The 25,557-nt window shown below is 48.0% G+C and overlaps 1 protein-coding gene across 2 annotated transcripts in view; it reads right to left on the reverse strand.

Moving 5' to 3' along the window:
• The window catches only part of EYA3 (EYA transcriptional coactivator and phosphatase 3), a 229,895-nt gene that overhangs the window by 51,693 nt on the left and 152,645 nt on the right, over positions 1-25,557 (reverse strand). For both annotated transcript variants that reach the window (XM_063954572.1, XM_063954571.1), the window contains 3 exons: positions 20,451-20,534; positions 10,050-10,139; positions 9,056-9,114 (listed from right to left, as the gene is read on the reverse strand). In XM_063954572.1, the coding sequence (XP_063810642.1) occupies positions 9,056-9,114; positions 10,050-10,139; positions 20,451-20,534 (233 nt within the window). The remainder of the gene's footprint in view (positions 1-9,055; positions 9,115-10,049; positions 10,140-20,450; positions 20,535-25,557) is intronic.

Genomic DNA, 25,557 nt, shown 5'->3' on the forward strand with positions numbered 1-25,557 from the left:
ATGATTATATTTTTCTGCAACTTCATTAGTCAGTCAACTAGAAACTGGTAAAACATATTAAATGCATCATCATTTGGCCAAGGTCATTGTAGCACTAGTATGGTGTACAAATACTCCCCCGATGATACACAAATGGAGAGCTTTGGTGGATAACGTGGTCCGGCATGAGAAACATATGTTTAGAAAACAAAATGCTTTGCATAAATTTCATGATAAATGGGATAGATGGTGCAAATCAGGGTTGGGAGGGGAGATGGGAGCTGCGACAGCGGTGTAGCTACATTTGTGTGTACTTTCTACGTGTGGGGCACATTGCGGTATCTCGATATTCATTCTGATATCCTCTACTCCCCCCCTTTCACTTCTACATATGGTCTACTATATACCTTCGCAGAGGTGGGCACGTATATACACATATAGGTATATTGATTTACAATGACTTTCAATGCCAGCTCTGGGTCAAATGGACAAGTGCTGTATATATGTTTCTTATTATACGAATTTAACTTGGAAGATTGATCTGGTCACTAATATATGTGGGCTAAATTGGTTGTTTAACCGAGTGGCGGATGACATAATGTAAATTGTTTTTGTTCAATGTCTGTAGTGTATTGTTACCGGTTTCTTTTTTCTGTGCTGAAATTTTAAATAAAGAATACGCAATTTAAAAAAATAAAAATGCATCATCGTAGGCTGGCGTCATAGTCACAAGTACTGACATTAGGGAATGCCACATAATCACTTTAATGCAGGAACTTCTACTAATGATGGTTTATTCGCCTGGCTGTAATCAGGGTATCACTTTGATGCATAGGGGTACAGATACCTAGCACACTTTTTTCCCCTCTGTGGCTAATTTTATCACCTTGACAAACTCCTCCTCTTACAGAAATGTTTTCATGCACCTCTGAACGCCACAGCAAGTACTACAGGTTAAGAACCACTGTACTAAGGCAAATGTGAGAAACAAACAAAAACATGACATTTATACACTTATTTGTCTCCTCCCTGCCACTTTTTAGAGCACAACAATTCTTACATACAGTGCCACACTGCTACAATACCGGAGCACCAGGCTGTTCTATTGATACTAATACAGGAGACAAGCTATCATTACCACTTTGGGGTATATTCAATAAGAGTCGGATCCATTCGATTGTTGGCTGTTCCCTCCCATCTGTGCTGCTGCTGTCAGCAGCTCCCTGTGTCTAAGATCACAGAGAGCTGCTGGAGACAGTCATTCAGTACCGGCCGGGGGATGTCAGAGAGGAGACTTGTCTTCCAGCGCTTGCGGCTCCAGCTGCCCCCGCCGGTAAGCACTCTCTCTCCCTCTCTCGCCCCGCTCCCCCGTCTCCTCACCTCAATCCGACTTTTTTTTTTTAATATATTCTTTATTTTGGTTTTTCAAAAAGAAAGAGATGTTACAAAAAGTACTGTATTGTATAAACACATGGGTCGACAGACCAATATATCATAGAACATCAAAAACACAAAAAGAAAATAAAGAGAAACGAGAGAAACGAAAAGAAAAAAGAGGAAAAAAAAGAAAAAATACAGTAGATATAATTGATCCAACAAGGAAATAATCAGTTGTACATCATACATCAGAGGGTCAGCAATAATATACGCATTGTGTGTAGAAAACAAAAAAAAAAAAAAAAAAGTACAGCAAAGTACAGTGTAATCACAGTCACACTATACTGTATTAATACAAAGAAGACAAGACAAAGGGTAGAGGGGGGAAAAGGGCAGAGTCAGGGAAGGGGAATGAGTGAGCTAATCGATCATATATAAGTACAAGTATGGTTTCCATACAGTGAAGTGGTCTACACAGGAAAGCAATATCATGGGAGTCTAGTGGGATCTGGTCTTTGTAGACGGAGGTAGATTTAAATTCCAGCCAAGAAGACCACGTTGCAACATAATCAGAATGTGTGTCTAGGACTGAATGAAAAATATCCTCCATTGTTCTATAAAATTCTATCTGCTGGAACCATTCCCATATCCTGGGGGGGCCTGAGACTTCCAGTTGACCGGTACCACTGCCCTCGCTGCGTTATTAAGATGCTTGAGAAGGGAATGTTTATATTTTGCTAGTGGTATTGCAGTGTGGGAGAGTAACCAGAACTCAATCTCAGTAGGAGCCTGAAACCCCAGGATTTCGGAGGAAATTTGAATAACCTGGCCCCAAAAGGTAGCAATCAGGGGGCAGTCCCACCATATATGAATAAGGGTACCTCGTTCCTTTCCACAAATCCAACACAGAGGGGACACTGAAGGAAAGAACTTTTGTAGAAGGGAGGGACATCGATACCACCTAGTAAGCAATTTATACGGTGTTTCTATAACCTCCAAACTTGTAGAGCAACGGGACATAACTTCACAGTGTTTTTTCCAATTAATATGTATCCCTCGAGGTACAAGATCAGCATCCCTTTTCGTACAGAAAGCGGGGTCTCCTGTGAAAAGACCATGTAGCAATATCTTATATATACCCGATATAACATGGGTGGGTTCAGAGGGTTGGGAACACATTGCTTCAAAAGGTGTGATGTCTCCTGTTAATGCAGCAGCTGTCCTGTGTGACAAAGTAAAATGACGAGTCTGGAGATAGAACCAGAAGTCAGTCGCCGGGATATCAGTGCCCTCCCTGAGTTCATCAAAAGATTCAACCTTTCCCCCGGAGAGCAAATGTGATACCCTAGTCAAGCCTGCCCATTTCCATCTGGCGGCCGCACCTCCTCTAATACCCGGCCCAAACAGTGGGCTGTCAAGAAGCGGGAGAAGCAGGGAATTTGATGGAGAGAGACCCAATTTATAGCGTAGGGTTCTCCATAGAGCCAAAGTGGGTCCAACCGTCAAATGCGAGGAGCGGCCAATGGTTCTAAGCCAGGGAACTGCCTGTAATTGTAGACCCGAGGACCGTCTCTCCAAGTCAACCCACTGCTTAGAGCTGGCACCAGGTCGCGACCAATCTAGGATCCTATTCAAAATCGTGGCCTGATAATATGTTGAAACCATGGGCAACTGTTGGCCCCCCTGGGCCTTCCTATAGAATAAGTAGCAATGTTTGAACCTGGGCTTCCTGCCACCCCAAACAAATCGGCTAATTGCCTTGTGTGTGTCTACCAAAAACTGATGGGGGAGCTTCAAAGGGATAGTCTGGAAAAGATACAGTAACCGTGGTAGGATATTCATTTTCACAATGTTCATACGGCTTATCCAGGAAAATTTCTGTTGGAGCCACTGTGTCATTTCCTTACGCAGCTTCCGCAATAAAGGGAGGTGATTTAAAGTGACTGTAGTAGACAGGGAGGAGGGGATCAGAATGCCTAAATATTTAATGTGTGTGGGGTGCCAGGTGAAGGGAAACACCGTCCTCAGGGACGAGACTAGTTCAGTAGGGAGGGAAACATTAAGAGCCGTCGATTTAGAATAATTAATCTTAAAATTAGATAGCACTCCAAAACGTGAAAATTCTTTCATAAGATTAGGTAATGACACAGCAGGGTTTGTAATGACCGCCAGGAGGTCGTCTGCAAACAATGCAAGTCTATGTTCATTTCCACCCACTTTCAATCCAGTGATACCAGGGTTCTGCCGAATGGCCCTAGCCAGAGCCTCCATGCAGACGACAAATATCAATGGTGACAGCGGGCATCCCTGTCTAGTCCCATTAGAGATGGTTATCGGGTCGGAGAGTATTCCGTTCACCCGCACCTGTGCCAAGGGAGCCCGGTATAACGCCAACATTTTTTTTCAACAACACCTCTCTCAGGCCCAATAGTCGCAGTGTCGTTTCCATAAGGACCCAGTCTATACGGTCGAATGCTTTCTCAGCATCTATGGAGAGAGGCATCATAGGAGTCTTAGCTGAGCCTGCATAGGTTATCAGGTCAATCACTCTTATGGTGTTGTCCCTTGCTTCCCTACCTCGAACAAAGCCAACCTGGTCCGAGTGTATCACTGCCGGCAGTAACAAACACAGGCGGTTCGCAATGAGTTTGGCATACAATGTAATATCTACGTTAAGGAGGGAGATTGGCCTATAACTGGACGGTAATGATGGGTCTTTACCGTCTTTAGGAATGACCGTGATGTGTGCTTCCAAGGACTGATTCGAAAAGGGGGTCTGTGGAGAGATAGAGTTGCATGCACGGAGCAAAAGAGGGAGAGGTTTATCTTGAAACATTTTGTAATAAGATATGGGGAAGCCATCGGGGCCCAGACTTTTACCAGACGGGGAGGACTTCAGGGCAGACATGAGTTCGTCATTTGTAAATGGGTCCTCAATGGCTGAAAATGTAGCTGGGGAGAGTGACGGGAATTTAAGCTCTTCTAGGAAGTCCTCTACTGCCTTCTCATGCATTGACCGTTCACACTGGGAGCGCAGTGATGTTAAATTATAGAGATCCGTATAGTAAGCATGAAAGATCTCAGCCATCTTACCGTCAGAGGCATGAGGCACACCAGAGGAATCCCTAATCTCTTTAAGATAAGTTAGGGATCTTTGGGCACGAAGAGCACGGGCAAGAAGCTTCCCAGGCTTGTTACCCCACCTATGGAATTTATGTCGGCAGCAGCGAAATGCCCTGCGGGTGCCTTCATTCAGCTATTTAAGGATGACCGAGCCTCTTGCAGCTCCGCTAACACATCGGAAGTTAGTGCAGATTTATGTGTGAGTTCTAGTCTTTTAATTTTAGCAAGTAGGGCGTCCCGACATTCATTTTTTTGTTTCTTGAGGAGGGAGCCCAGTTGGATGCATTTACCTCTAATCATGCATTTATGGGCTTCCCACACCGTCACTGGGGAGACCTCGTCAGTCAGATTAAGAGCAATGTAATCCTCAATAGAACTCTCTATTTGGGCCCGGCAGTCTGGGTCTCTGAGAAATCGCTCATTAATGCGCCATTGGCGCGGGGGAGGGTGGTGTAAAGATAGGATAAGAGTAATGGGGGCGTGGTCAGAGCCAACTATTTGTCCTATTGTGGCATCTACAAGAGAATCAAGAGATTTGTGATCCACAAAGAGATAATCAATACGGGTATAGCAATTGTGCGGGTAAGAGTAAAACGTGTAGTCTCTATCTTTAGAGTGGAGCAGTCGCCAGGTGTCCATTAGCTGGAAGTCATGTAGAATCGACTTAAAGCGTCTTATATCATTTACGGAAGATCTGGGTGCACCAGTTGAAGTATCTAGAAGAGGCTCCAATACCCAGTTAAGGTCACCTCCTACCACTAATACCCCTTCCAAAGATTGCTCTATCAGCTCCAAAGCCTCCCTCATAAAACGGATCTGACCCTGATTAGAGAGATAAAGGTTAACAAATGTAAAAGTTTGGTCGACAATAGTAGCCTTCACCAGCAGGCCCCTCCCATCTCCAATAGGAACTTCCAATACATCATGCAGTCTAACATATTTGGCAAATAAAATTGCAACTCACTTGGCCTTAGCCCCTGAGAAATCATTATAATATCCCTGCGGGAAATGACGGGAGTGTAGCTTCGGAGAGGCACCTCTTTTAAAGTGCGTCTCCTGAAGGAACACCACGTCCGCATTATCGGTATGTAGAGAGTGTAGAAGCCGGGACCTCTTTTCGGGGATGTTTAGGCCTTTCACATTAAAATGATACTAACTTCAAATTAGCCATATTGGTAAGTTACCAGGGAATCCCAACGCTGCCATACCACCGTGTCGCCCATATTACCCTGTTGAAAGAGTAGCCACCCATAATACCTCATCCAATTGGGGGAAGGGAAGCACAAGAGGAAATACAGGTGGAGATAACATAGACAGTAAAAGACAAAAAAAAAAACAGCTGTCAATCCAACAGCAATACTCTGCATCATTAGTCATGGGAAACCATAATCGGCCCATGATCTACACATCTATAGTAGGGCAAGGGGGGTCAGAGGGGAACCGGGACAAATCGCCGTTAAATAGCATTGAAATACAAACAAAATTATTCAGTAGATAAAGCAGCTCGAATAAAGAAGAAAACTGAACCAGAAGACCACGAGAACAAGCAATGCGCTGGGAGCCAAAGGCAAAATGGCAGAACAAGTAACAGTGATCTAGTACAAAAGTGACACAACCTAAAAACCAATAAACAAAAACATAAACAAAGTACATGACTTGGCAGGAAGTGGCAGTATTGAAGCAGCCATGAGAGGCAAACAATTACCTAAACAATCGCAGACAGCGAACTATTTAACCATCAGTGGAAGGACATAGCAAAAAGAAAAAACAACATATAAAAAACACATTAAGTATGTCAAACAGTCACGTGTCCATGGAAATTTTAACTTGAGGTCTAGCCCGCCGTAGTCATCCCGTGTCATCTGCGGTAACAGTAGCAGCCGTACCGGCTTCAGTTTCCACAAATGTGTCAGCTCGTCGCCTCCTAGAATTATGGACTTTCTGCCACCGTTCTGCTTGAGGCGGAGGTGACAGTGACAGTTCAAACGGGTCCAGCCAATTAGGGAGCCTCGGGGCAGGAATATCTAGGGCTGAGCAGAAGCCCTTAATACCATCATATTCCTGTAGGACAAAAAGGGTAGGTCGCTTGGATAGATAATGGGAATCCCCAGCGAAATTTGATGTTACGTTTTTTTAGTTCATCTGTGAGGGGGCGGAGTATACGCCTCTGTTGTAGGGTAGACAACGAGAGGACCGGAAAAATTTGTATCCTATGACCATCAAAAGTAATGTCCGGTGCCCGTCTGGCTGCTTTAAGAATCTCCTCTTTCTCCTGAAAGTAGTGGAGTCTGCAGATAACGTCGCGTGGTCTATCCGTTGGTGCCCCTCTAGGACGCAAGGCCCGATGTGCCCTGTCAAACACCATCTGGTAGTCGGAGTCCGCTCCCAAAAGTTCATTGAATATTTTGGTCAGAGCAGGTTCAACGTTTTGGGGTGTGACGTCTTCAGGCAATCCCCGTATTCGCAGGTTATTCCTGTGCCCCCTGTTGGCCACGTCATCGAGTCTGCGGCCCATGGCAATCAGAGAGCGTGATTGGCGAGAGATGTGATCATGGAGATCAGATATTTTAGAATCCATCTTCGCAGAGCAATCTTCCAACGTCACCACTCTATCTGCGACATGAGTGACATCAGACTGAATGGAAGAAAGACGGGTCTGAATGGAATCCTGTATCCATTGTTCCATGGACTGAAGGTCCTGCTGCAGATCCTGGCGGGTGGGGAGGGACTGCAATTTGGAGAGAATGGCAGATAAATCTGAGGATTCCACTGTAGGAGTAGATGGTGCAGGGGGCCCCGGAGCCGCATTGTCTTCCATGGCTTTGGAGAGTGAGGGCGATGGAGGGGCGGACGAGGTAGAATCGGACACAGGTGGCCGAAATAGTGTACGAAAATCCTTGGCTTGGGACGAGTTGGCTGGAGTATTTGACGATTTCTTGGAGTAACGTTTTCTCGGCATGAGGCACGGTGCTAAGCGTAGTCAGAAGGAATTATCGTCGAACTGAGTATCAACATACAGGCGACATATCACGTGTTCCCCTCAGCATGGCTCGGTCAGGTCATTGTAATTCAAAGTTCAGGCACCATGTTGTGAAGTGTAGAGTGTCATCGTTGCAGGATACCGGATCCGTCTGCCCGGGGTAAACAATTTCGGCATGGGAGGGTAGCCCCCACCGCGTTGCAGTGCTAAGTGAACCCCCTCTTCAGAAGAGCAGACAGCAGTGGGGGAGGCCTCCGCAAACCCCCCGTTATAGCATAAGAAAGTCTGAAGGAAGGGTGTAATTCAGGGAGTCGCCGCAGGAGGGAGCTCCAGTCCCTTCAATTCAACAAGGTATGTGTAAGTGATGCTTGCTGTGTCTCCCACAGTAAAAGGGAATGCGGAGCAATGGTGCTTTATAGAGATGTGGAGGCCAAATCACTGACCAGCAAGGAAGTGCCTGGGCATTCACATGTATACCAGTCCAGTACAACCCAGAAACTTTCATTCAAATGGGCAGAGGTGTCAGTATGCACTGTACAGGTCCCAGGAAGAGGCAGCAGTAAATAGAGGGAGAAGGAGCTAATCCCCAGCATCTCAATCTTTGCAGCAGCTCAACTGAGTATAGTGCATGGTCCCCCAGGCTCACCTTCACAGCAGGGGACGCATGCACCGCAGGTCCGTACTCCAAGATGGCCGCCGCCCACGGATCCAGCTCCGGCCAGCAGCGTCTCGCGGGCCGCAGCACAGGGAGAGACAGGCACTTCAGGGGGGCGGCTCACGGCGGGCAAGCACTGCGGGAGTGTAGAAAGCCCCACAGGTGAGCGGGGTGCGGGTCCGCCAGCCGGCGCGCAGCGGGGTCACGGACGGGATCGCGGAAATCGAGTCCCCAGCTTCAGGGCGGCGGGAAGACCTCAGTCCGGGCACACAGAATCCCCAGCTCCACAGCACACCACCACCTCGCTGGGCAGGGAACACAGGCAGGGGGACCCCAGATGGTGACAAGGGGTCAGATAAACGGGGCAAATAGCAGTTTTATATAGGGTCCTCCAGGAGCTCCGAGTAACTGATGCCTGTTAGTTAGCTGGCCAAGCCACGCCCCCCTCAATCCAACTTTTTTAAAAGTTGGATTGAGGTGGTCGGAAGCAAGGCCAAATCTGACTTTTAAAAAAGCACGTGGATAAGCGGCTATTCCGCCGCTCCACTTGTTTTCCGTCAAGTCGGAAATTCCCGACTTGTCGGAAAAAAACAGCCTCTTATGAATAGGTCGGAACCCCTTCCGACCTAAATCTGTGGAGGCGGACGTCTTTTCGACAAGACTGCAGCTTCCGACACTTAATGAATATACCATTTTGAGTACAAAATAATTATGCATTTGTGTTGGAACATAGAACATGCAAAGACTTTGGTATAAACACAGGACAGCTTATAACTAATATGGTGCTAATAAATTACAAAAAGCATCTTAGATTTTCCTGAAAAACATACAAACATTTCTCCATGCTGGCTGAGCATTACAACACAAACATTTGCTGAAAAATGCATTCATACGTCAATACTGGATCGAAACTGTGAAGTCATCAAAGAACACATGCACACCTTAAATCTTGTCCATTGTCATCAGATGCCACATCTTCCACATGAACCTGATCACACTCCTGTAAATATAGAATGCCATCAAACAAATTACCTCTTATTGTATTAACATCTTGGTACATAAATATCAGAGTCCAGTTTCCCAAACTCTGCCATTATAGTCCAGCTTTTAAGGATATACATGCTTGACTCCAGATCAAATTGATTGATGTACTAGTCACCTGTGCAGAAGCATGGATATCCTTAAAACCTGGAAGGGTCGTGGCCACACAAAATAGTACTCCCAATTCAAGTTGCAACACACAGTAGCACAATCTTGTTCGCATTACACCACACAGTAGTGCCCCTTACCCACAATGCCCACAGTAGTAGTGCCCCTTACACACAATGCCCACATTATTAGTGCCCCTTACACACAATGCCCACAGTAGTAGTGCCAATTACACAAAACGCCCACAGTAGTATTGCCGATTACACACATAATGCCCTCAACCCTAATGCAGGCCCTTGTCTAATTACCTACCCCACACCTAGTGTATAACATCTAATGACAGTCATCCCTAATGCAGACACATATCTAATGACCACCCTCCACTAATGCAGCTGTCTAATACCTCCCTTCCCTAATGCAGCCTTATAGCCGCCTAGCTGGGACTGAGTATGGAGACTACTCCCCAGGTTGCGGTGCTGCCTATGCCGAGGCACGGTTAGCAAGGTCCTGCAGCTGCTGTGTGTGTCAGTCTCAGGAGGAGTGGAGGAGCAGTGTATTAAAGATCCTAATGCTACAACGGGGCGGAGCCGGGTATGCGGGAGTGGGGAGAAGGAGACAGGCTCACCGCTAGCGTAACACGCATCGCAGGCGGCAGGCCAGCAATAGGGACTGCGGTGGTGGGTGAGCACAGCAGTGCCCTCCACAGTGTGGCGCTTTATGCGACCGCATACGCAGCATAATGGTCAGGCAGCCCTCTGTGGCCCTGTAGGTAAGTAAAAGGCTCACCTCCAGATCATTAAAAAATAAGTGTGTGTCTGCTACTTCAAAGATCATCTCCTCCATGGCCAATCCTGATCCTACCACCAATGTGGGGTCCTAAATAAACAAAACAACGAATTAATAAATAATGCAGCTTGAGGAAACACAAGTAACAAAGCATTAGTCCAAAACATTTTTGTTGGTGTGCAAATATTACAATAGAAAGAGGTACAGATTATGAAATGAATGGGATTATTGGCAATAAGGGACAACACTCCTCTCTGGTATTTGGTTTGGCAAAGGTTAGTTTGCAGCAACACAATCACAGCATGATGAAAGAATACAGCCATTTTCAAGGTGCTTCTCTTTCTGAGTATGTATCTTTGGTTGTTAAAGGTTACATTGCTTTAGGGTTCCATTAGGAGGCACTTTTTTGTCATTTTTAATTTTGAATGGGGGGGGGGGTTGTTATCAGAAAATAGCACCTATTTATCCTTTTGCTGGCACTTGTGAGAGGACTGTCCTCCATTGCCAATAACAAAACCGAATACTCCAACAGTACTTCAGTGTACGGCTGAAAAATCTGTGTGTGTGTTTTGTCCTCACCGACGGCTAAGCATTGCGTTGACACTAAATCAGCAGAATTAAGTGTAGTCATTCATACTTAATAGCTTTCAACAACAACAACAACAACACACCCCAAGTTTAGGCAGTGGTGACGTCAGAGGTGGGGCTGCAGCCTAGTCCAAAATTCAAACAGGAGAGCCACACCTACGAGTCCTGGCCGGCGATGTTTGTCAGCGTTGGGGGGGGACACGGGACACACACAGATGGCGTGGCAATCACTATGTCAACTACTGTCGGTAGGCACAAGAAAGCTGCAGCACAGATCCCAACATGGTTAAAAATGGTGCTTAAAGCATTTTAACTGTGTAGACATTCTTAACATGCTACTTTAGAAGCAGGATTACAATTATAATGCCCAAATGGTTAAAATGCTGTAAGTAGCATTTTAACCATTTCAGGATAGCAAACCTGTTCCTGGCACTTTTCTGTAACATTTTTGCACTTCTGTTCCTGCCAAAGTCATACTCAAATCTGCCAATATTATATCCAGTATTTCAGAAACATAAAACATTGATTTCTTTAATTATACACAGGTGAATTAATAGATTCTGCTAGGTCAGTAATTATCTCACCTGCTTCCACAGAGATAACCTCAAAATATGACCTGTCGGGGGCAATTGAGGGTTGAGGTTGAAAACCCCTGTGATAATGGAAACAGTACAGTGTGCCTGTAGAGGCAGTACTCAGACATTATCTCTCAGTACTGGAAATTACAGAAGGGCACTTGAACTCCTTTGTGACTTTTACAAACATTGAGGACGGTATTCAATTCTTTCCGCCCCCTTCCACAGTCGTTCAGTTTTTGCTGACAGGGGCGCAGTATCATCATTTCAGCTCGCTATCCCCGGGGTAGCGAGGCACCCTAACACAGATAAAACCGATTACTATGGGCATGATATGCGCGATAACGGGGATCACTTTAGAAAGGAGATTGGGCGTGATATATCATTTGAATACCACCCTAAATATCATAATGATGACATGTTCTTGATGTAGACATTCTGAATATCAACATAGTGAAAGCACACCTTACTGATAATTGTAGGTAAAATTACAGTTGCAGAAGAGCATTGGATATTACAATGTGCCACGGGACTGTCATGTTGGCAGTGGATCTGCAAGAAGTGGTCCAATTACACAATCACCAGAACTGAACATTATTATATAAAATAATTGTGACCTACAAGAAGCTAACTAAAAAAATAAGAATTTACTTACCGATAATTCTATTTCTCGTAGTCCGTAGTGGATGCTGGGGACTCCGTAAGGACCATGGGGAATAGCGGCTCCGCAGGAGACTGGGCACAAAAGTAAAGCTTTAGAACTACCTGGTGTGCACTGGCTCCTCCCCCTATGACCCTCCTCCAAGCCTCAGTTAGGATACTGTGCCCGGACGAGCGTACACAATAAGGAAGGATTTTGAATCCCGGGTAAGACTCATACCAGCCACACCAATCACACCATATAACTTGTGATCTAAACCCAGTTAACAGCATGATAACAGAGGAGCCTCTAGAAAAGATGGCTCACTACAGCAATAACCCGATTTTTTGGTAACAATAACTATGTACCAGTATTGCAGACAATCCGCACTTGGGATGGGCGCCCAGCATCCACTACGGACTACGAGAAATAGAATTATCGGTAAGTAAATTCTTATTTTCTCTGACGTCCTAGTGGATGCTGGGGACTCCGTAAGGACCATGGGGATTATACCAAAGCTCCCAAACGGGCGGGAGAGTGCGGATGACTCTGCAGCACCAAATGAGAGAACTCCAGGTCCTCCTCAGCCAGGGTATCAAATTTGTAGAATTTTACAAACGTATTTGCTCCTGACCAAGTAGCTGCTCGGCAAAGTTGTAAAGCCGAGACCCCTCGGGCAGCCGCCCAAGATGAGCCCACCTTCCTTGTGGAAAGGGCTTTTAAAGATTTTGGCTGTGGCAGGCCTGCCACAGAATGTGCAAGCTGAATTGTACTACAAATCCAACGAGCAATAGTCTGCTTAGAAGCAGGAGCACCCAGCTTGTTGGGTGCATACAGAATAAACAACGAGTCAGATTTTTTGACTCCAGCCGTCCTGGAAACCTATATTTCCAGGCAGAGGTGTATCTAGGGGTTCGTGCGCCCCTGGCAAAGTAAGAGACTGGCGCCCCCATATTTGAAATAGGGAATGCACATGTGGGGCATAATCTTGTGGGAAAGGGACATGACCACACAATAGTACTCCCAATTAAAATTATGTTTCACAGTAGTACAGTAGTAATCTTTGTCACACTGTGGAGAAATCAGCAGTGCCTGGAGCGGCCAAGGAGGGGCACCACCCGGCGATGCCACCCGCAGCCAGGGGGTATAATCAAATATTAATGGCAAAGAAAAGGTATCTCTGCGCACTACCTAGTGGTGGTAATGTAGTGATATATTAAGGATAGTATTCTAGTAGTTTATTTTGAGTTTCTTCACTGTGGTGCATTGCAGTGCCGAACACCGGTGCCAGCTCCTGGCTGCTGTGTGAACCACCTGCCCTGGCACTGCCACTACTAAGTGATTCCACCCCCTGGCCAAGGGTGGCAACACCAGGAAGTGCCCCCTCCTCGGCCAGTGCACTTGGCAAGTGCCATCCTTGCCAATGGGTACTGTAGATAACCTCCTGTACCGTGCACACAGCCGTAGTCCCCACATCCTTCCAGCATAGAAGTAGTCCCCATTCCCCTCCCAGCATATGGCCGTAGTCTCCATTCTGTTCCCAGCACACAGAAGTAGTCCCCATCCCCCTTCCAGCACGATAGCCGTAGTCTCCATCCCTCTCTCAGCATATAGCCATAGCCCCCATCCCCATCCCTGCACATAGCCATAGTCTGCCCCCTCCCTGCACATAGCCATAGTCTCCCCCCTCCCAGCCCCTCCCTGCACATAGGCATAGTCTCCCCCCTCCCTGCACATAGGCATAGTCTCCCCCCTCCCTGCACATAGGCATAGTCTCCCCCCTCCCTGCACATAGCCATAGTCTGCCCCCTCCCTGCACATAGCCATAGTCTGCCCCCTCCCTGCACATAGCCATAGTCTGCCCCCTCCCTGCACATAGGCATAGTCTGCCCCCTCCCTGCACATAGGCATAGTCTCCCCCCTCCCTGCACATAGGCATAGTCTCCCCCCTCCCTGCACATAGGCATAGTCTCCCCCCTCCCTGCACATAGGCATAGTCTCCCCCCTCCCTGCCCCTCCCTGCACATAGGCATAGTCTCCCCCCTCCCTGCACATAGCCATAGTCTGTCCCCTCCCTGCACATAGGCATAGTCTCCCCCCTCCCTGCCCCTCCCTGCACATAGGCATAGTCTCCCCCCTCCCTGCACATAGCCATAGTCTGTCCCCTCCCTGCACATAGGCATAGTCTGCCCCCTCCCTGCACATAGGCATAGTCTCCCCCCTCCCTGCACATAGGCATAGTCTCCCCCCTCCCTGCACATAGGCATAGTCTCCCCCCTCCCTGCACATAGCCATAGTCTGCCCCCTCCCTGCACATAGCCATAGTCTGCCCCCTCCCTGCACATAGCCATAGTCTACCTCCCTCCCTGCACATAGGCATAGTCTCCCCCCTCCCTGCACATAGGCATAGTCTCCCCCCTCCCTGCACATAGGCATAGTCTCCCCCCTCCCTGCACATAGGCATAGTCTCCCCCCTCCCTGCACATAGCCATAGTCTGCCCCCTCCCTGCACATAGCCATAGTCTGCCCCCTCCCTGCACATAGCCATAGTCTACCTCCCTCCCTGCACATAGCCTTATAGGCCCTACACACATGCCAATTTTTTTGAAAGATATGAACGATCTCGTTCATAAATGAACAAGAACTCGTTCATATCTTTCAGTGTGGAGGCTCCAGCGATGAACAATGCGCGGCCCCGCGCTCGTTCATTGCTGGTCCCCCGTCGGCTGTGCATGCAGGCCAATATGGATGATCTCGTCCATATTTGCCTGCACTTCAATGCAGCCGCGTGACGGGGGGAGTGAAGAAACTTCACTCCCACCGTCACTGCCCCACCACCGCTGTTTCGCTCCCTGCACACAGCCTTAGTCTCCCCTCTCCCTGCACATAGCCATAGTCTCCCTCCTCCCTGCACATAGCCATAGTCTCCTCCCTCCCTGCACATAGCCATAGTCTCCCCCCTCCCTGCACATAGCCATAGTCTCCCCTCTCCCTGCACATAGGCATAGTCTCCCCCCTCCCTGCACATAGCCATAGTCTCCTCCCTCCCTGCACATAGCCATAGTCTCCTTCCTCCCTGCACATAGGCATAGTCTCCCTCCTCCCTGCACACAGCCTTAGTCTCCCCTCCCTGTACATACTGTAGGCATAGTCTCCCCCCTCCCTGCACACAGCCTTAGTCTCCTCCCTCCCTGCACATAGGCATAGTCTCCCTCCTCCCTGCACACAGCCTTAGTCTCCCCTCCCTGCACATACTGTAGGCATAGTCTCCCCCCTCCCTGCACATAGGCATAGTCTCCCCCCTACCAGCACATAGGCATAGTCTCCCCTCTCCCTGCACATAAGCATAGACTCCCCACTCCCTGCACATAGCCATAGTCTGCCCTCTCCCTGCACACAGCCTTAGTCTCCCCTCCCTGCACATACTGTAGGCATAGTCTCCCCCCTCCCTGCACATAGGCGTAGTCTCCCCCCTCCCAGCACATAGGCATAGTCTCCCCTCTCCCTGCACATAAGCATAGACTCCCCACTACCTGCACATAGCCATAGTCTCCCTCCTCCCTGCACATAAGCATAGTCTCCGTCCTCCCTGCACATATCCATAGTCCCCCCCCCCCCCCCTGCACATAGGCGTAGTCTCCCACCTCCCTGCACATAGGCATAGTCTCCCCCCCTGCACATAGCCATAGTCTCCCACCACCCTGCACATAGCCATAGTCTCCCCCCTCCCTGCACATAGCCATAGTCTCCCCCCTCCCTGCACATAGCCATAGTCTCCCCCCTCCCTGCACATAGCCATAGTCTCCCCCTCCCAGCACATAGCCATAGTCTCCCCCCTCCCTGCACATAGGCATAGTCTCACCCCTCCCTGCACATAGCCATAGACTCCCCCCTCCCTGCACATAGCCATAGTCTCCCCCTCCCTGCACATAGACATACTCTCCCCCCTCCCTGCACATAGCCATAGTCTCCCCCCCTCCCTGCACATAGGCATAGTCTCCCACCTCCCTGCACATAGACATAGTCTCCCACCTCCCTGCACATAGACAGTCTCCCCCCTCCCTGCACATAGCCATAGTCTCCCCCCCTCCCTGCACATAGGCATAGTCTCCCCTCTCCCTGCACATAAGCATAGACTCCCCACTCCCTGCACATAGCCATAGTCTCCCTTCTCCCTGCACATAAGCATAGTCTCCGTCCTCCCTGCACATATCCATAGTCCCCCCCCCCCCCCCTGCACATAGGCATAGTCTCCCACCTCCCTGCACATAGGCATAGTCTCCCCCCCTGCACATAGCCATAGTCTCCCACCACCCTGCACATAGGCATAGTCTCCACCCCTGCACATAGCCATAGTCTCCCTCCTTTCTGCACATAGCCATAGTCTCCCTCCTTTCTACACATAGCCATAGTCTCCCTCCTCCCTGCACATAGCCATAGTCTCCCTCCTCCCTGCACTTAGCCATAGTCTCCTCCCTCCCTGCACATAGCCATAGTCTGCCCCCTCCCTGCACACAACCTTAGTCTCCCCTCCCTGCACATACTGTAGGCATAGTCTCCCCCCTCCCTGCACATAGGCATAGTCTCCCCCCTCCCAGCACATAGGCATAGTCTCCCTCCTCCCTGCACATAGCCATAGTCTCCCCCCTCCCTGCACATAGCCATAGTCTCCCCCCTCCCTGCACATAGCCATAGTCTCCCCCCTCCCTGCACATAGCCATAGTCTCCCCCCTCCCTGCACATAGCCATAGTCTCCCCCCTCCCTGCACATAGCCATAGTCACCCCCCTCCCAGCACATAGCCATAGTCTCACCCCTCCCTGCACATAGCCATAGACTCCCCCCTCCTTGCACATAGCCATAGTCTCCCCCCTCCCAGCACATAGCCATAGTCTCCCCCCTCCCTGCACATAGGCATAGTCTCCCCCTCCCTGCACATAGGCATAGTCTCCCCCTCCCTGCACATAGCCATAGTCTCCCCCCCCCTCCCTGCACATAGGCATAGTCTCCCCCCTCCCTGCACATAGCCATAGTCTCCCCCCCTCCCTGCACATAGGCATAGTCTCCCCCCCTGCACATAGCCATATTCTCCCATCACCCTGCACATAGGCATAGTCTCCCCCCCCCTGCACATAGCCATATTCTCCCATCCCCGCACATAGGCAGTCTCCCCCTCCCTGTATATAGTCCTCTACTCTCAAAGAACATATCCGTAATATGTATACCTAGTGTGATGAGCTGGGCATCACCTGGGCTAAAGAATCACACAGTAGGCAGGAACACCACACCTCTGCACCACACTACACTTTCTGAAGAAAGTGAAAGTAAACTACAGCTCCCAGCAACCCTTGCTTGCAGGAGCTCCCGACAGCAAGGGCTGCTGGTAACTGTAGTTTATTTTCACTTTCTTCACTAGTGCATTGCGGTGCCGAACACCGAATACTGTGCGATCCTCCAGCACAGGAGATGCCACTACTAAGTGATTCCTCCCATTGGCCGAGGGTGTCACTGCCAGGTGGCGCCCCCTCCTTGGCTGGCGCCCCTGGCGAGTGCCATCCTGGCCAATGGGTAGATACACCCCTGTTTCCAGGGCCCTGACAACGTCTAGCAACTTGGAGTCCTCCAAGTCCCTAGTAGCCGCAGGCACCACAATAGGTTGATTCAGGTGAAACGCTGAAAACCACCTTAGGGAGAAACTGAGGACAAGTCCTCAATTCCGCCCTGTCCGAATGGAAAATCAGATGAGGGCTTTTACAGGATAAAGCCGCCAATTCTGACACGCACCTGGCCCAGGCCAGGGCCAACAGCATGACCACTTTCCATGTGAGATATTTTAACTCCACATATTTAAGTGGTTCAAACCAATGAAACTTTTGGAACCCAAAAACTACATTTAGATCCCAAGGTGCCACTGGAGGCACAAAAGGAGGCTGTATATACAGTACCCCTTTCACAAACGTCTGAACTTCAGGGACTGAAGCTAGTTCTTTTTGGAAGAAAATTGACAGGGCCGAAATTTGAACCTTAATGGACCCCCATTTCAGGCCCATAGACACTCCTGTTTGCAGGAAATGTAGGAATCGACCTAGTTGAAAATTCCTCCGTCGGGGCCTTACTGGCCTCGCACCACGCAACATATTTTCGCCAAATGCGGTGATAATGTTTTGCGGTTATATCTTTCCTGGCTTTGATCAGGATAGGAATGACTTCATCCGGAATGCCTTTCTCCTTCAGGATCCGGCGTTCAACCGCCATGCCGTCAAACGCAGCCGCGGTAAGTCTTGGAACAGACAGGGTCCTTGCTGGAGCAGGTCCCTTCTTAGAGGTAGAGGCCACGGATCCTCCGTGAGCATCTCTTGAAGTTCCGGTTACCAAGTCCTTCTTGGCCAATCCGGAGCCACGAATATAGTGCTTACTCCTCTCCATCTTATAATTCTCAGTACCTTGTGTATGAGAGGCAGAGGAGGGAACACATACACTGACTGGTACACCCACTGTGTTACCAGAGCGTCTACAGCTATTGCCTGAGGGTCCCTTGACCTGGCGCAATACTTGTCGAGTTTTATAAACATGTGGAAGACTTCTGGGTGAAGTCCCCACTCTCCCGGGTGGGGGTCGTGTCTGCTGAGGAAGTCTGCTTCCCAGTTGTCCACTCCCGGAATGAATACTGCTGACAGTGCTATCACATGATTTTCCGCCCAGCGAAGAATCCTTGCAGCTTCTGCCTTGCCCTCCTGCTTCTTGTGTCACCCTGTCTGTTTACGTGGGTGACTGCCGTGATGTTGTCCGAATGGATCAACTCCGGGTGACCTTGAAGCAGAGGTCTTGCTGAGCTTAGAGCATTGTAAATGGCCCTTAGCTTCAGGATATTTATGTGAAGTGATGTCTCCAGGCTTGACCATAAGCTCTGGAAATTCCTTCCCTGTGTGACTGCTCCCCAGCCTCGCAGGCTGGCATCCGTGGTCACCAGGACCCAGTCCTGAATGTCGAATCTGCGGCCCTCTAGAAGATGAGCACTCTGCAACCACCACAGGAGAGACACCCTTGTGCTTGGTGACAGGGTTATCCGCTGATGCATCTGAAGATGCGACCCGGACCATTTGTCCAGCAGGTCCCACTGGAAAGTTCTTGCGTGGAATCTGCCGAATGGGATTGCTTCGTAGGAAGCCACCATTTTTCCCAGAACCCTTTCATTGATGTACTGAGACTTGGCTCGGTTATAGGAGGTTCCCGACTAGCTCGGATAACTCCCTGACTTTCTCCTCCGGGAGAAACACCTTTTTCTGGACTGTGTCCAGGATCATCCCTAGGAACAGAAGACGAGTCGTCGGAATCAGCTGCGATTTTGGAATATTGAGAATCCAATCGTGCTGCCGCAACACTACCTGAGATAGTGCTACACCGACCTCCAACTGTTCCCTGGATCTTACCCTTATCAGGGAATCGTCCAAGTAAGGGATAACTAAAATTCCCTTCCTTCGAAAGAGTATCATCATTTCGGCCATTACCTTGGTAAAGACCCGGTGTGCCGTGGACCATCCATACGGCAGCGTCTGAAACTGATAGTGACAGTTCTGTACCACAAACCTGAGGTACCCTTGGTGAGAAGGGTAAATTGGGACATGAAGGTAAGCATCCTTGATGTCCCGAGACATCATGTAGTCCCCTTCTTCCAGGTTCGCAATCACTGCTCTGAGTGACTCAATCTTGAATTTGAACCTCCGTATGTAAGTGTTCAAGATTTTAGATTTAGAATTGGTCTCACCGAGCCGTCCGGCTTCGGTACCACAACAGTGTGGAATAATACCCCGTTCCCTGTTGCAGGAGGGGTACCTTGATTATCACCTGCTGGGAATACAGCTTGTGAATGGCTTCCAAAACTGCCTCCCTTTCTTCTGTCTTCTGGCTCTGTAAGGGGGCCGGCGGCGCGGCTCTGGGACCTATCCATGGCTGGGCCTGTGATCGGTCCCTCTGGAGCTAATGTCCAGTAGCCTAAGAAGCCCAATCCACTCTGCACGCAGGTGAGTTCGCTTCTTCTCCCCTTAGTCCCTCGATGCAGTGAGCCTGTTGCCAGCAGGTCTCACTGAACATAAAAAACCTAAAACTAAACTTTTCACTAAGCAGCTCAGGAGAGCCACCTAGTGTGCACCCTTCTCGTTCGGGCACAAAAATCTAACTGAGGCTTGGAGGAGGGTCATAGGGGGAGGAGCCAGTGCACACCAGATAGTTCTAAAGCTTTACTTTTGTGCCCAGTCTCCTGCGGAGCCGCTATTCCCCATGGTCCTTACGGAGTCCCCAGCATCCACTAGGACGTCAGAGAAATGTACATCCATGGGACAGTACAACTGTCCAGAGGTACCTTAGTGGACAATGCAAGAAAATAACATTCTCAAATGAAAGAATGGGAAATATGAGAACAAAACCATGACTCACGCTTATTTCAAAAAAGGACAAAAAGCTTCAGCTATTACTTAAACACAGAAGTATACAAGTGAATTAATAAAACTGATGCAACTACCATTTCAATTGCCTTCAAGAAACTCTAGTTTACAGATAAAGATAAGTGTGTATATTCCAGAATGGATGCTGAAGTCTGTACCTTTCCATACTTTTGTGCATATGAACCGGTGAGCAGAGAGTGAAAGATGATAATGGTCTCATCCAAGTCCCACAAAAACACACGCTGGGGAAACAAAGAGAAATATATGCAACACAATCCTTGTAGAGTGGGAGCAGGCATACTGGTAGTAATGAAACCATGGAAAGAAGTAGATGATAACTGACAGCAGGTGCAGTGAGACTGTAGTAATTACCTTATTCAAACTGAGGGAAAACATTTTAATATAGTCACAGCTGATACCAAACATGAATAAGATTTATGTTCTCACCTGGTTAAATTATTTTCTTCGCATCCATAGAGGGCACAGGGAACACTGGGTATGGCCTGTAGAAGACAGAGTCTGGGCACCAAATGGTTTAAATAAAAAAATTTAAAAAAAGTTTCCCCAGCAGCCACAGACTCCCTCTTCAAAATAACCTGCACCTAGCCAGTGAAGTTAGCAAGCCCACGGCAGGAGCGAGGTGAAAGAAAGGTAGAAGGAAGACTGGCACACACTCAGACACCCTCACAGGAAAGTGGTCTGAGAACTGGAACATAGGCACTAACCCCCGCAAACCAGGTGTATCAGGGTGTGCACCCTGTGTCCCCTATGGACGTGAAGAATGGTAAGAACATAAATAGTCTATTTCTTCCATCCACTAGGAGGCACAGGGAACACTGGGACGTCTGAGTGTTATCCCCTTATCGGCGTTGATGCCCCTGAGCTATGCTGAGGACCGTATGCTCAAAGGCTGCATCTTTAGATGCAAAAGATGTCAAAAACATGAAATCAAATAAAAGTGTGGGCAGAAGACTGCCCAAGAAGCCCCACTGACCGGGTGGAATTAGCAGTCACCACGGCAGGGCAAGGATGAGACGTCGCACGGTAGGCGGATGGATAGTCAAGCGGAGCCATCTGGCCAAAGTCTGTTTTTATGTCTGCTAGCCCCGCTTATGAACACCATATATAAATTCAGAGAGCCATCACCACATCAAGATAGGCTGTCTCGAGCGAAGTGTTAGGAGCATTGAAAGACAGTACCACTATCTACTGGTTGATGTGAAAAAGAAAAACCACCATGGGTAAGTAACCCAAGTAAGTTCTGAGGACTGTCCGATCCGAATGAAAAAAAAAAATCAGAACAGAAAAGCGCAAAAATAAGGCACTTAAGTCAGACATCCTCCAGGCCACTGCCATGGCAAGCAAGAAAACGGTCTTCCATGTAAGCAAACGAATGTCCAACGAATTCAAGGGTTCGAATGGAGCAGACTTGAGAAGACTGGAGAGCCCAAAGAACTAAGGACAGGTCAAATGAAGCAATCGGAGGAACAAACTGTGGCTGTACACGCAGGATGCCTTGTAAGAAAGTCCAAACGTCCGGAAAAAGAGCAAGCAGTCAGTGAAAAAGAACAGTCAGGGTGGAGACCTGGACCTTCAAAGATGAGAGCCGGAGGCCCAAATCCAGTCCTCCCTGTAAAAAGGAGTCTACAAACTCTGAATCACCAGTGGTGAAATATCTGACGGAACACCATGCGAAGTACATCTGCCAAACTCTGTGATAAATACTATCTGACAACAGCTTGTGGCCATTGAGCAGTGTACATATGACCCTCCAGGAAAAACTTTTTGCTGTTAAGACAAAAGCCACCCTGTCAAAGCAAGTCGGCCAGATCCGGATGAAATCATAGGCCCTGAAATCTGGTCATAGAAGCAGATGAACACCACTGACGGAGCATGAAGCTGATACTCTGCCCTGAGAAGGAGGAGACTTCCTTCATGGGTCCGTGACTGCGAGTGCTGCCCTGGTGGTTGATGTAGGCAACCGCTGTTGCATTGTCCGATTGCATCTTGACTGGACGCCCCCGGAGGAAAGGCCGAGCTAAGCACAAAGCCTTGTACACTGCCCTGAACTCCAGGACATCGATAAGTAGCTGGCTCTCTCGAGCTGACCACTGTATGGAACATCTGTTGACGAGAAACTGCCCCCTGAAACTGAATCAGAGTTTTGAACTAGAAAGAGGTTGGCATAAAAACCCATACCTCTTTGAGACGAGGGGACCCGGATGATGACCTTGGAGGCTAGAATTGAGTAAACTAACTCCCGAGAGCTTCTGCTTTTCCCGGACCTACCGGAAATCTGGTGGAAAAGAACCACGCTGAGGGATGCTTCCAAAAAGTCAGTGCGTATCCCTGAGACAACGCCTCTGACCCAATGACAGTTGTGGTCCCCATTAAAACCTGGGCAAAAGACAGAAGCCTGCTTCCCACACTGGGGTCCCCCCAGGTGGAGGCCCACCCGGTCATGCAGCAGGCTTGTCGGATGGCTTTGGAGCAGATTGTCTGGTAGCCCAGGACTTCTTACCATGGTACTTAGATTCCTTTGTGGACACACCCTGGAACCTAGAAGACATCTGACCTCTGGCTTTCCCCTGTGGACAAAAGGAACTAAATTAAACGTTCTTGCTCTGGGAAGCACTGCCGCGGGGAGGAAGGCTGTCTTGGACGCTGCCAAAGTGGCAACTATCTTGTCTAACACCTATCCAAAGAGAATATCCCCTGAATATAGGAGCGCCTCTAAGGTTTTCTTAGAGTTTGTATAAGCCTGCCAGGAGCACAGATAGAGGGCCCTTCTGGCCGCCACCATAGACACCTTAAGAGGTTAAGACATAGGGGGTAATTCCAAGTTGATCGCAGCAGGAATTTAGTTAGCAATTGGGCAAAACCATGTGCACTGCAGGGGAGGCAGATTTAACGTGCAGAGAGAGTTAGATTTGGGTGGGTTATTTTATTTCTGTGCAGGGTAAATACTGGCTGCTTTATTTTTACACTGCAAATTAGATTGCAGATTGAACACACCCCACCCAAATCTAACTCTCTCTGCACATGTTATATCTGCCTCCCCTGCAGTGCACATGGTTTTGCCAAATTGCTAACTAAATTCCTGCTGCGATCAACTTGGAATTACCCTCATAGAAACATAGAATTTGACGGCAGATAAGAACCACTTGGCCCATCTAGTCTGCCCCTTTTTTTTATCCTTTAGGTAATCTCAACCCTTTTTGAACCTTAATTCTTTGTAAGGATATTCATATGCCTATCCCAAGCATGTTTAAATTGCTCTACAGCAGGGCTGGCCAAACCGGTCCTCGAGATCTACCAACAGTTCATGTTTTCCAGGCCTCCTGGTGATCTGTAGAATTGTCAGTTAGGAATGAATGCATCACGTCTTAATTAGTAATGACTACACTTGTGCACCAGCTAGGTTGTCTGGAAAATGTGAACCGTTGGTAGATCTCGAGGACCGGTTTCGCCAGCCCTGCTCTACAGTCTTAGCCTCTACCACCTCTGATGGGAGGCTATTCCACTTATCCACTACCCTATGAAATTATTTTTCCTTAAATTTCCCCTGAACCTGTCTCCCTCCAGTTTCAGTGCATGTCCTCGAGTTCTAATACTTCTCTTCCTTTGAAGAATGTTTCCCTCCTGAACTTTGTTAAAACCTTTGGTATATTTGAAAGTTTCTATCATGTCTCCCCTTTCCCTTCTCTCCTCCATACTATACATGTTAAGATCTTTTAGCCTTTCCGGGTAAGTTTTGTGATGTAGGCCATGCACCATTTTAGTTGCTCTTCTTTGTACACTCTCTAATGTATTTATATCCTTCTGGAGAAATGGTCTCCAGAACTGGACACAGTATTCCAGATGAGGCCTCACCAATGACCTATACAGTGGCATTATTACTTCTCTTTTCCTGCTACTGATTCCTCTCCCTATGCAACCAAGCATCTGACTTGCCTTTCTCATTGCTTTGTTGCATTGCTTTCCTGCCTTTAACTTTAATTTGACTCCTAAATTCCTTTCCTCCTCAGTAGTTTCCATTATAGTATCCTTGATACTATATTTAGCCTTAGGGTTTTTGAGACCCAAGTGCATGATTTTGCATTTTTTTAGCATTAAACTGTAGTTGCCATGTTCTTGGCCATTTCTCAAGCATAGCTAGGTCATCAATTATTTGTTTTACCCCTCCTGGTGCGTCTACCCTGTTGCATATCTTTGTATCATCTGCAAAAAGGCATACTTTCCCTTCAATACCATTTGCAATGTCACCAACAAAGATATTAAAGAGAACTGGTCCGAGTACAGATCCCTGGGGTACTGCACTGGTAACATTTCCCTCTATAGATTGCACTCCATTTACTACAACTGTCTGTTTCCTATCCTGCAACCAGGTTCTTATCCATTTAACTATTTTATAATCCACCCTCACACTTTCAAGTTTATTTAGCAGTCTGCGATGTGGGACAGTGTCAAATGCCTTACTAAAGTCTAGATATGCTACATCTATTATTTTCATCACAGAGTCAAAAAAGTCAATAAGATTGGTTTGGCATGATCTCCCACCAGTAAATCCATGCTGTTTTGGATCCTAAAAGTTGTTTGATTTAAGATATTCCACAACTCTTTCTTTTAGTAGTTTTTCCATTACTTTCCCTACTACTGATGTAAGGCTTACTGGTCTGTAGTTACTTGCTTCTTCCTTGCTTCCACTTTTGTACAGTGGAACTACATTTGCTCTTTTCCAGTCCTCTGGAATGGCACCTGTATTTAGTGACTGGTTAAATAATTCTGTTAATGGTGCCACCAGCACATCTTTTAGCTCTTTTAGTATCATTGGGTGTATGCCATCTGGCCCCATTGATTTATCCACTTTAAGTTTTGAAAGTTCAGTTAGGACCTTCTCCTCTGTAAATGTACTTTCAGCTACCTTATTTTTGTGAATGTCCTTGCAACTTAACTGTGGCCCCTTCCATTCTCCTTCTATAGTAAATACTGAGCAAAAAATAAGATTTTACTTACCGATAAATCTATTTCTTGTAGTCCGTAGAGGATGCTGGGGACTCCGTAAGGACCATGGGGAATAGACGGGCTCCGCAGGAGATGGGGCATTTTAAGAAAGCTTTGGACTCTGGGTGTGCACAGGCTCCTCCCTCTATGCCCCTCCTCCAGACCTCAGTTAGGGAAACTGTGCCCAGAGGAGATGGACAGTACGAGGAAGGATTTTTGTAAATCTAAGGGCGAGATTCATACCAGCTACACCAATCACAC

This window comes from Pseudophryne corroboree, chromosome 2 (assembly GCF_028390025.1).
Source record: "Pseudophryne corroboree isolate aPseCor3 chromosome 2, aPseCor3.hap2, whole genome shotgun sequence".
In the NCBI taxonomy this organism is placed as follows: domain Eukaryota; kingdom Metazoa; phylum Chordata; class Amphibia; order Anura; family Myobatrachidae; genus Pseudophryne; species Pseudophryne corroboree.